Source organism: Melospiza melodia, chromosome 1 (genome assembly GCF_035770615.1).
Source record: "Melospiza melodia melodia isolate bMelMel2 chromosome 1, bMelMel2.pri, whole genome shotgun sequence".
NCBI classification, from domain to species: domain Eukaryota; kingdom Metazoa; phylum Chordata; class Aves; order Passeriformes; family Passerellidae; genus Melospiza; species Melospiza melodia.
Genome location: NC_086194.1, coordinates 158,984,919 through 158,997,585, shown reverse-complemented (window position 1 = coordinate 158,997,585; position 12,667 = coordinate 158,984,919). Strand labels below are relative to the sequence as shown.

Below are 12,667 nucleotides of genomic sequence, written 5' to 3'. Positions count from 1 at the left end.
CAGAATGGTGTGTAACAGAGGCAAGAATACGTTCCTCAGAACTGCTTCTGAAGGGGAACAGCAAAGACACAAAGTTGCACGGACTTGTGCATCTCTTATCCTGAGTCTTCCAATGCAAATTTAACTCTAAAAATATTTTCAGATGTATAGTAACATTCTCCCTCCATAAAATGGGACATTCTACCAGTAAAATAATGATGATATTTCTGTAGATGTAAGGAATGTTTTCTCCTTAAGTGTGTAATTAAGTATTAAGTTAAGACACAGCTTAAATGAGCTATATATTAGATAATATTAAGGAATAAATATTAATTAAAACATCCTTCCAAGAATGTAACATATCCAAGACTGTTCTGTAACATAACAATAGTTTAATTGGTTCTTTTGCAGTTACATATTATGAGAACAAAACATAAGAAATCCATCTCACTGAAAAATATTCACAAGATACCTATTTTCCCCATTTTTCATTATTACTCTAGCAAGAAAAAAATCTACCCAAAGACTCTTAATGATCTCTGGTTGCCTTTGTCACCTGTAGAAGTGAAATTAGGCAAGGAGAAGAAAACATATCCTGTTTGTATCTGAGTGTCCTCATATGCCCTCAGGATGGTTAATTGCTTTTGTGCTGAGGATGTCTGAATATTTCCCAGTAAGTAAATAATGGCCATTTATATCTGATGGTAAAAGCTAAGGAAATATCACTGTCTGATTGATTGGCTTTATCAGCATAATTTTCCACAGAATCACAGGTTCTTCCATCAAAATAATTGTGTTATCATACATTTGATCATAGACGAATAGTTTCAGAAGGAAAAAATATTGAATCAACCATTTATTATAAGACTTAGCTATAATTTTATCTAAATTGTTTACACTAGGTATAATTTTATTTAATATTACTGCTACCATGGAGTAGCTAATCCTGGAAAATTAAGGACAAGAAAATCATCAGGAGTAGTCAGCATGGCTTTACCAAGGGGAAGTCATGCTGGGCAAACTTTCATAGACTTCTATAATTACATGACTCACCTGGTGGCCAAAAGAAAAGCAGTGGATATTTTCCACCTGGGCTTCAGGTAGGCCTTTGGCATTGTCAAGATATTAACAGACAAGGCTTTGACGTATAGGCTAGCAAGGTGGATTGAAAACTGGATGAAGGTCTGGGCCAAGAGGATGGTTATCAGTGACACAAAGTCTTGCTAGGGGCCAATAACTCATGCTGTGTCTCAGGAGTCAATACTGGGACAAGTCTTCTTTAACACCTTCCTAGGTTATCGAGATGATGGGGCAGACTGCCACAGCAACTGAGAAGGGATGAGCAGTTAATAGGCCAGAGGGTCATGCTGCCATGAAGAGGGACATCAACAGGCTGGAAAAATGGACCATTAAAACAAAGTTCAACAAAGGGAAGTGCAAAGTCAAGTCTCTGGGTAGGAACTATCCCACATACCAATACATAGTGGGGTCCATCCAGCCAGAAAGCTGCTTTGCAGAATTTTTTTTTTCTTTTTACTTTCATAGCTATGGAGATAAAGGGAGATAAAGATGCTCTAGGCAGCCTGAAAGGATGTATGACTAGCCTGGACCACTATAAGGAGACAGTAATAGATATAAGAAGGAAAATGAACTAATTTATAAAAGCACAACGAAAAAATCACACTCTTTCTCTCAAAAAACTAAGCTCAGTGTCAGAGTTTACAAAAAGAAAAAAAGTTATTATTATCAAATAGTAAAATAATTGGAGTCATAGGAAGGGCCTGAGGACTTCAAATTTACTCGTCCCTGCTTTGGTTCTTCCTCTCTGTAGTTACTCAGAAGGATATCCTTGCACCCAGCATAGAAATCTGCACTTTTTAATCCCACAGAGTGTAAACCATCTGTTCCAAAAGAAAGCAGAGAAGTCACTAACTGATGTCAGCCTAACCTGATGGGCAGCCACACATCCTGAAAGGGATGGGAAAATGGGAATCATACTGTGACCTAAGTCTCAGAACAAGTCTTCAGGTTCCACTCCAAATGCGTATTGTGTTTACAAGGAAAGATTTTGGGAGCAGAGGTACTGCAGGGTGAGATGAAGGTGCTGATTAAGATTTCTTCTTATTTCAACCATTTTATTCTGATTTAATTGTCAGTTAATTTTATTAATTTCTCCAAGCTGAGTCTGCTTTGCATATGAGAGTATCGAGTGATTGATCTCCCTGTCCTTATTTTTATCTGTGAGCTTTTTCTTCATATTTTCTGCCCCTGTCCTGTTGAGGAAGGAGCATTAGAGATCAGTCTGGGGAGCATCTGACAGCCAAGATTATCACACCATAGAATGGTAACCATGAGCCTTTGAAGGAGTCCCATCATAGAAAACAGAAAAACAATCAAAAAAACTACTATCAGCTCTATTTCCCAGTCTAATATCACAAAAAGGTATATATTGAGCAGAACAATTTCCTGTGAAGATCACTCACAAGACCAACCAAGTGAACTCAACCATGGAGAAAAGTGACAAGTTCTGTGCCAAAAATTCATCAAACCAAAAAGACCAAAATATCTCAAATGCTCATAGTACAAGCACTGGAAATTTGCTATCAAAGTCTCTTAGTCATATACATAAATCTTTTTAAAAGTTCTAGCTTGGGTGTGGATACTCATGATAAGTAAAAGTAAGAAAAATGTTTGCATTTAGAATTGGTGTGAGACATAACTGAGACCAAATTTGGGAATTTATAAAAAGTCAAAAAGAACTAAAATTCAAATTTGACATTTAATTTTACATAAAGTTTTATCGAAGGGTGGAGTTAATAGCTCCAGGTATAGTAAATACAGGCAACAGCTAAAATCTATTATTGCTAATGGCTCAAGGAGAAATAATTACTTTTGTTGTAGCTATTGCAATAAGCACAATCTCACCCATTCCCTATGCTCATGTTTTCAGAGTGTGAAACATCACTCCTATAGTCACAGACATAGCAGGAAAAAAAGTTTACAATAATTAAGATAATGAACCAGTCCTCCTTTCATAATGAAGACCTATAGCCAAATTTCAGGATGAAGCGACAAGTCATTTATCCCTCTACTACTGCACAGACTTCCTGATTCCAAATTCTCTTTTTTAACAGCTTAGCATGTTCCCTCATAGCCAAACCTGTTAGCTTCCTAGCATAGGAATAGCTGGATTTCCTTCTGTGCTCTTATTCTGCTGAGAGAATCTCCCCTCTGTCCACATATATTTCCAAGAGTTTTTAACTGTAGTATATATGTGACTCAGATATTTTAACTGGATCAAAATGTACACGAACAATATGGAAGAATAGCGTAGCCAACACCACAAAGAAATTTATTGTGTTCTGAACAGAACGAAAATATATATTTGTACTTTCTAGTTTCATATAAGATAAAAATGCATTATCTAATATAGATAAATACAAGAGCAGCCTTTTTAATCTGAATGGATGAAGAACACAATTATGTGGAAAATATAAGTTTAGAGCGAGTTGAGTATGTTCATACGTTTTTAATCATTTCACTGACTGTAACACCCACTGTACAGCTTCACACTAGGCTTAGGAAATGCCAAGTTTGAGGGATTTGCTTGTAAAAAGGAGTTGCAGTGTGCTTTGTTCCAACAGACCTGACCAAAAGAAACTTCATGAAATGGACCTTTGAATTAATGCTGAAGCACCCTGCCTGCTTGAGATTTATGCTGTTAACCTGATTAAATATGGATGGCAACTGGGTTTAGGCTTAACAGCAAGCTTAGGAAATGTTCCACTGACAGTTTTGACATGGTTAACAAAAAAACACAGCTGTGGAAAATTAAATGTAAATACTCAGTGCTTTTCTGAATATTTTTTTTTGCTTATTTTTGGCTTGGTCTAAAAGCAAGAAAGCTCAGAAATTGAAAGATTCATTTTTCTTGCAGGAAGAAAACAGCAACTTAAGGACATAAGGAAGGAGGAAGGGAAGAATTGAATGTAAAAACATATTTTAAAAAAAGACTATTTTAATACAAAGTGATTAAATGACAACCATATTTAATATTATTTCAGGAATGGTTGCAATATATTCCCTCAGTATAATTCTCCAAACTTGCAGAAAATGTCATGTGAGGAATTTCCCAGATACTTTGAATTATTCAGACAGTTTCTTAGAAAGTAAAGGACTACAGCAATTGGAAACAGATGTTATAAATTTTCAGTAAGCTCTGCCATTTCAACAAAACTCAGATTATAGATTTCCTAACAGACAACTGACATCCACATAAAAACCCAACAAACCAAATAAAAAATGCAACTTCCAAAATCTAAAAATCCTTAGCAAGTACAATGATTAAAAGAACCCTAAGGCCAAAAACAAAAGTCAGCTATCTCCCAGCTCTCAAGCATGCCATTCTTAATTTCAAAATTATTTCAAAATTCAATAGATAAAAGGATAACAATGTGAACACTGTCAAACTTTCAAAAACCTATATTCTAAAGAATACATTTTAAAGAATGTATTTATGCAAGCAGTAAGGAGATTTTTATGATTGAAATACATTCAAGATAGAATATGGTGATGACAAAAGATAACATACAGGTAAATTTTTAAAAAAAAAATTCCTGTCATACAAAACTAACCAGGACCTAGTTTTCTGATCCATCTAAATTTAGCAGTTGGCTCACCATATATAATTTCTTCTTACAATTCTAAAAAAAAAGCTTGATTTTTTTTTTAAAGAAACCCTTTTGCTTATTTTTCTCCTTCTTGATGTTTGGTGATGAATGATATGTGAATGGTGGTGTGAATGTGGTTGAGATCTGTCAGAAAGTCTGCCATTCTAGCACTGACATTTTCCACAGTGTTTCTGCCACTCTGGATTAGAAAAAAATCAGCAAGTATAATCCACAAGACTTGAACTCTGGTTAACTTTAGCCCTAATTCAGATTTCACTGGTATTTTTATATGGTTAACTTTAGCCCTAATTCACATTTCACTGGTATTTTAGCCTGGCATTAAATTTAAAATTCATCATTTTGTAGTCCTTCCTTCCTTTTTTTTTTTTTCCCTACAAAACAATGAAAGGAAAATAGTTTTTAATTTTTTAGGAGAAAATATGTACAAGAAAATGCATTGGGGAGGAGATGGGAATTAAATCTTGAAAATACAGTTTACTACTCAAAATGTAAACATAAAATTATCCCTTTACCTAATGTCAGAATAAATTACTGGCAATACGTAGCATGGCCCAGAACCTAACTGATGAGTTTATACAGTATCCCAAAAGATACCCAGGTATTTCCCTTACTAGATGTGAAAGATGTAATGAAATGGAGTCCAAATTGAGAAAATATTGTTCTCATTTCTGTTCAGATATTCACAAGAAATTTTTCAAGGGACCCAAGGATTAATAATATATGCAGCACAGATGAAGACGAGTAAAGTTTAAATTTTGTTGCTTCTTCAGAGTTCCACAGAAAGATATGATTTTCCTTAATGTTCTTTCAAGTAGATCCCTGTAATTAAAGCTTTGCTATTTTTCATCAACAAAGCTTTTGTTGATTCCAGAGTAGCCATGGATAAAAGTGGCAACAACCACTTCATTGGCGTATATAAAACACTATATGGAAAACATATTAGGACAACCCAGAAATGGGAAAACTGTCCATAATTTCCTTTATCATATACTGTTGGAAAAGACATGTGCAGGTACTGAACTTCACAGAGAATCTGAAATTTCCCTCCTAAGAGGGCAACAAAGCAAGGTACAAGGCATTGAGAAGGTTTGAAGAATATGTTTGTGTGATACCATACAGGCAGCCATCGGTATTTCACTGTTGTAAAGTTATATATCAATTGCTCATATTTCTTTTTCCGCTGAATGGTTATTAAGAGCTTTGTACATCATAGTTATAAATATTCTAATCACAATATTAATTATTGAAAAATTAGTTGTTTTCTCTTAAACAGATCAGCTCCAGAGAACAGGATCCTAATATAAGAATAAGAATGCAGAAAACATGCACAAGAACAATGAAAATATGGGGATCTCACTGATCACATCAGATGTGTCAGTGCACCTTCATCAACGAGTTTTAATTTGGAGTCCATCCACATGACTTTCCTTTCACAAATAATTTTTATTCTACTTTCCAATAGTGAACTCACTGTCATCTCTGGCCATGTTTGAGGGTTTCAGTTGGCCGTACTCCACTGTCAACAAGGCTTGGGCATGAACAGTATATCTAATTAAATGTATGAGGCAAGAGACCTGTTATAATGCAGTACAAAGATAAGGAAGCAGATAATTGAGTGGGAAACATTTCATTCAACTATATGGTGCTGTTATCAAACATATTTCTGAAATCAGTTTGGGAGAAAATTATCTAGATTCAGTCTTGCATAAAGCCATTTATACTAGAGTTAAAGAGTTTTTCAGGGTCTTTCATCTATTGCATTCTCCCTTAAAAGATTCTTCGTTTCATAGCTATTTTGCTGCAAAGTATGTAACCAGTAGCATCCCTGAAGTACCAGGATGATGAAGTCATCCTGGTTCTCACAGCTGTGATGTAGAATATTGTAAATATTGTCATTTTATAATGAATATCATCACATTATTTGTTGTAGTCATTATAAAAACCTCTTAATGACAAATCTTCATTTATACATCAGTGAGGTTTTTGACTTCAAGGCACAAAACATCATTAAAATCCATATTCAAAATAAAATCTTCACTCAGAACAACCAAAAATCCCTAAATAAATTAAACAGAAAACAAAGTTTCCTACATCAAATCCAAAAATACATTTTCACAACACAGAACAAAAGCAAAAATTATGAAAAATTACAAAAAATCCACCCCTGGATCCTTCACTACAATTATGATACAAATTCTCCACTATAATTCTACTTCATGACATGGTGAATACTTGTTTTACCCATTATTTCTCCCAATTTGTATGCCTTCTAGCAGTCATACAAGGCCAGCAATATTGTGTGCAGAACAGTAAGGCAATTTTAGCATGAATCAAAACCAAACACGTTAAACCACTGATTATATAAGCAAAGACTTTATACATGCAAGTTCCTCAATAAATCATAAAAACAAATTGATCTAACTTGTGAAAAGATCTCTTTTTCTTTTAATCTCAACAAGGTAATGTTCTTCTAATCAGTGCAAGACACCTTTTCTGAAAACTATAAACATACCTGAATATTGTTCCAGATAACATTGTAAACCTTTTATCTGTTCCTTAGTTAAAAAACTCCATAATTCCTGTGTATCTGCATTTCATTGCAATATCAAAGAGCTATTATTCCAACCAACACCATGCAAAGAACAGTATTTTCTGGGTAATATTGAAACTATTATAATATAGTTCCTAGCACTACAATGTGCCCATGATGAATCTAACTCAGAGTGCAGCAATTTCAGTAGTAGATTACAGAAGTTCAGAAACAGAGTCCAACTTACACTTTGAAATAAAATTTCTTGCTTAACCTAACATTACTTCTTTGTATTCTTATTACTGGTATAATACTAATGTACCACCAACAAACAGGTATTCCTTGTTATGGCTGTATCTAAATGTTCATATCTCATTTTAAATAAGTGACCTGTTCTAATTATTGTTTTCACACTATATCTTCAGAGTATTTAAATGAAAGGTGTGCTAATTTAACTTTAGCTGCCTGTCAGATGCTCACCAAGTCACTCCATCACTACCCCTCAGCAGCACAGAATGAGAAAACTGGATGAAAAAGCCCATGGGTCAAGATAAGGACAGGGAGATTGCTCAGTAATTAGTGTCCCAGACAAAACAAACTCAATCTAGTGAAAACTTGTTTTAGTTACTGACAATTAAAATTAGAGTAGGAAAGTGACAAATAAGAACAAATATAAACCCACCATCATCCCAACCCCTTTCTTCATGGGCTCAAATTCAGATTTTTGTTCCTGACTCTTCTGCCCCCTCCTCTCTCCCAAAGTGGCAAAGGGGAATGTGAAATGGGGGCTGCAGTCAGTGTGTAACACTTCATCTGTGCTGCTCCTTCCTCCTCATGCTCTTTCCCTGCTCCAGAGTTAGAGGCCTCCCACAGGGAATAGTTCTTCACACCCTTCTCCAACACGGGTCTCTCCCACAAGGCTGCAGTTCTTCAAAATCTGTTCCAGTGTGCTCCTCCCACGGGGTCACAGGTCCTGTCAGAAACCTGATCCACCTTGGGCTCCGCGGGGTCACAGCTTCCTTCAGGCACACCCACCTCTTCAGGCACATGTCCTGCACACACCACAGGTGGATCTCTGCCCCGCCATGGACTCTGTGAGCCGTGGGGGACAGCCTGCATCAGTGGCACCCTACAGGGGCTCCAGGGGAATCCTTGATCCAGCACAGGGAGTGCCTTCTTCCACTCCTTCTGCTCTGCCTGTAGTGTCTGTGTGGTTATTTCTCTTGAGTATTCTCATTCACCTCCTTCAGCTGCTCTTGTACAGCCTTTTTTTGCCCTTACTCAAATAAATTATCACAGAGATGCCACCAGCTTGCCTGATGGTGTCCTATAGTGGGTCTGTCTTGGAGTCAGCTGGAACTGTCTCAGTCTGATATGGGGGCCACTTCTGATCCCTTCCTAGAGAAGTCACTCCTACAGTAGCCATTCATGCCACTGAAACTCTGCTTTGTAAATAAAATCAAACTGAAGCATACATATACTGAAGTATTTTGCTAAGCCACCAGAAGTTAAATATAGGAGTTCTGATTCATCCCCAAGTATTAAAACTGTGTGTATTCTTATGGTGTTCCATATAAGAATATGGAACTGTTCAGGTACTAGGAAAGTTTTCATATGATCATATGCTATTTTGCAGTATTTACAGTTTCATGAAAAAAAATCAGTGTAGAATAAAGCTTAAGCACATTTTATTTGAACTATAGCAGGAATGATCTCTGACTAAAGAGAGGGCCAATTTTATTTTCATTAGAATTGGAATTTTTATATGTGGAATAACTTGGGTTTTTTTCAAGTGTTTTGAGAGAAAGGAAAACAATTGCACCTGCCCAGTACAAGCAAGACAGGAAGGTACTAGAGTAAGTGCAGTGAAGGGGCACTAAAAAGATTAAGGGATTGGAACTTCTTTCATGTAAGGCTAAGACAGCTCAGCCTGTTTACACTAAAGAAGAAGAGGATCACTGAATCTCAATGTCTATAAACTCCTGATGGGAGGATGTAAAGAAGATGAAACAAAGCTCTTTCCCGTGGGGACCAGTGACAGGACTGGAGGGCACAGACTGAAACACAGGAGGTTCCTTCTGAACATCAGGAAATAGTTTCCCCTGTGGGGTGAGCAAGCACTAGCTCGGGTTGCCCAGAGAGGTTATGGGGACACCATCTTCTGAGATATAAAAGTCTGGGCAGCTGCTTCTAGGCGGTTCTGCTTGAGCAGCGGAGTTCAACTACAAGATTTCCAGAGGTTCGTTCCAACCTCAATCATTCTGTAACTCTGTCAACCACACCGACAACCAGAGACAAAACATTTATTCAATTAATTTTCTGCAGTTCTATAAATTCAGAAAGTGGAAATTTCAAAGGAAAATAAGACTTTGAAATTTGAGTAATAATGTTTTTAAATATTCCCATAAAAATAATTTTGGTAAAAGCAAAGTTCTGAGGTTTTGAGCTAACACTGTGTCACCATCTTGTGAATTGGCAGGGAGGGAGAAGGAGGGCAGCATTAAGACATGAATATCACCAGCAAAATGTAATCCTTAACAAGCTCCAGGTCATTAAAATCTTAAAGCTGCAGTCACCTGTGACTTGCCAGTAAATATGTACCAGTTTGTGAGCTCAAGGGTTTGCTTCTACCAATGGTGGAATGTCTAAATCTTATTTGGCCTTTCTTTTTTTTATGTAGACATGCCCTTGGTGCAAAGTATGGCCTAATGGGTCTTAAATTCATTCAACTGCTCATTGAAGATTTTCAGTCCATTTAGAGAACTTGTACAATGTGTGGTAGCTGTGTTTCATTTCCTCAAATGGTATGATACTAAATTCAGCTGGCACATTTGACAAAACTTTCAGAAATTCTAGACATGTATACAGATTTCATCTTGCTCACAAGTAGTTTTTAATTAAAGAAATAAAAATAGGAAAATTCTTTGGGATGAGAAATCTTTAATATTACTTTTCAACTTTTTGCCCATCTGTGGAACAGAGACTGAATAATTTTTCAAGAACTGTTCACACTTTTTTTATGACCTATAAGTTGGATTAATTTGATTAGTATTCCCTGTAACAAGGATCAAACAAACAAATTACCTCCTCCCTAAACACATTTATAATTTTGATTATAAAATTCTAATCAGTTGTATAAATATCCTTTTTTCTTTTACTGAAGTGGAACATAAGGATGGCTTCCACACAGGACTTTGCAGAATTAGAGTGAAAAATACACCAGTGTAGCTAAAAGGGTTTTGAAATTTTGAAAATAGTCAGGTTTTCACTGAGTCCTCTGATGAATTCAGGTGTAAAGGAGCGGGCCTTATAGGCCTATCTGAGCAGTTAATGGAGTGTGATGCAGATGGCAATATAAAACAAAATTTAGAGGTAAAACATATCCTTGTACCAGAAAACACAGATGATGATAGTCTTTCATAAAACATTCCTGAGCTACACAGCTAATTTATGTTTTATTACATCTAAACAAGTCCATTACACTCAGTTCACGCAAAATGATACACCTGCAAATAGAATATAGCCATTGCTTCCAGGTGTTTAGTTCTTGAGATTAAAGACAACTGGTGTCATAACTTAGCTTAATTGCTCCACTTTGACTCATTTGACATTATCAGAACTCTCAGTACTTTTGCTTTAAAGTGTAGGTATAAAGTACATGGGATTTTATTACAATGGTTCAGACAATAGGATAAACATCTTCGAAGCAGTTCCTCACAAAGGGAAAGTGAATTCAGGAACTTCAGTGATTTCTCACACAGTCAAAGGCCAAACATGATATAAACACACACAAAATAGCTCTTCCACTTATAACACAATACTAGTGGGCCCATGAAATTGCCTCATACCATTGGAGAGTTGCTTCTGGGAATTAAGTTGGAGAATGACATAAAAAACATGAGAGTATCTACTTGGCATACAAAAACTAAAACTATCTTAGGGGAAACAAGAGGTTTTAACATCTGTCCATAGTCATCTGGTGTCAGACATTTCTTAAAAATATCTGAAATGCACCTAGTACAAAACCTGGACTGTAGAGATAAATCGTATTAGTGAAAAGTGTTATGGTCTATGTGTTCTTTGTTTGGTTGGTTTAGGGTTGGGGGGCTGGAGGTGGAGGGATTTGTTTGTTTTGGGGTTTTTTTTCAAGAAAAGCCAGAATGTTAAACTTACCTTATTGGTATTGATAGCTGTGATGACCCACACACATTGAGCATTGCTGTCATATTGAAATGGAAAATTGGGTGATGTGAAAGTGCCTCCAGGCCCCTGAAGATTGGATCCACAAGTTTTGACTGCAAAAAGAAAGTTCATCTTTTAATTCACATGGAAAACGCATGTAGCAGGTTCATAAACTGATCTCTAACTTACACTAATCAAGGTATGAGGAATTAAAATACCACTGGACAGAAACAGAACCACCTCTTACAAGAGAATAGAACATTCACGTTTAATTATTCTGGCAAAATAAAATAGATTTCTTGTGTCTAAACTTATAATCTTAAAAAATGTTGAAAGTATTTTGAGGAAAAACAGTAAATACAGTATCAGAATCTGCCCTATTTATTTTTAAAATTCTTCAAAGACTAACTTATTCCACCTTCACTAATGTCTTGAAAGACAAATTTAAATAGTAGAAACCTTTATCACTGTGCATAGGTGGGTTTTTTGTGCATATGTGTTGATGTATGGCATGTCAGCATTTTTTTCTTCTATAACCCCTGTACAACCCATTGAATCAAAGGCCAAAGCACTGAAAAATTTAAATGAATCTTGTAAAAGTTAGACTAACACAAAACAGTGTTATCTATTTCTAAAGATTACCAAGGGTATTTATTTTCAATTCAAAGTCTGTATGGTTATTTACAATAGCATGTCAGTAAAAAAAATATTCTTATTTACATAGCTTGCATCTCTGTCATGAATAAAACAAAGGATATAAACTGTGTCCTTTGTGCTTTCAAGTGACACTTTCAAGGCACTAAATTCCTAGTCTGTTGAAGTCAATAACACTTTTATTGTTTTTTCCTTGATATTCAGATCTTTGCTGAATGCCCTACTGGTTAACTTTTCATGTATGAAGATGTAAAACTGACAAGAAACCTCAACTAAACATGAGCCCATCCTATTTCTCCAGTGATTATTATGACACCACATAAACTGCAAAAGCTAAAGAACTATTTCTTCCGCTGAATTCTGACAGACTGTCTTGCATAATTGAATAAAACAAATTGACACTTAGATATGTGAAATAATCCGAGAGTTGCACTGCACTTTCACATAGCATATGTATTTGATCAATCCTGAACACGGGATGCAGCTGCTGCTGGATGAAGGCTTGTTCCTTCACTGACATTACTCTCTAGAAAGAATGTACCACCCTCAGAGAAGCAGTTCTCTGGTGATGAGTGTGTTCAAAGTCACACCAGCTCCTTGGAAAGAAGTAGAGGGTAGAGAGGTGAGAGGA

General features: G+C 36.0%; 1 protein-coding gene across 3 annotated transcripts in view; it reads right to left on the bottom strand.

Annotated features, from left to right (window-relative positions):
* The window catches only part of CSMD3 (CUB and Sushi multiple domains 3), a 588,763-nt gene that overhangs the window by 310,047 nt on the left and 266,049 nt on the right, over window positions 1-12,667 (bottom strand). For all 3 annotated transcript variants that reach the window (XM_063173375.1, XM_063173384.1, XM_063173392.1), the window contains one exon: window positions 11,374-11,495. In XM_063173375.1, coding sequence (XP_063029445.1) covers window positions 11,374-11,495 — 122 coding nt within the window. The remainder of the gene's footprint in view (window positions 1-11,373; window positions 11,496-12,667) is intronic.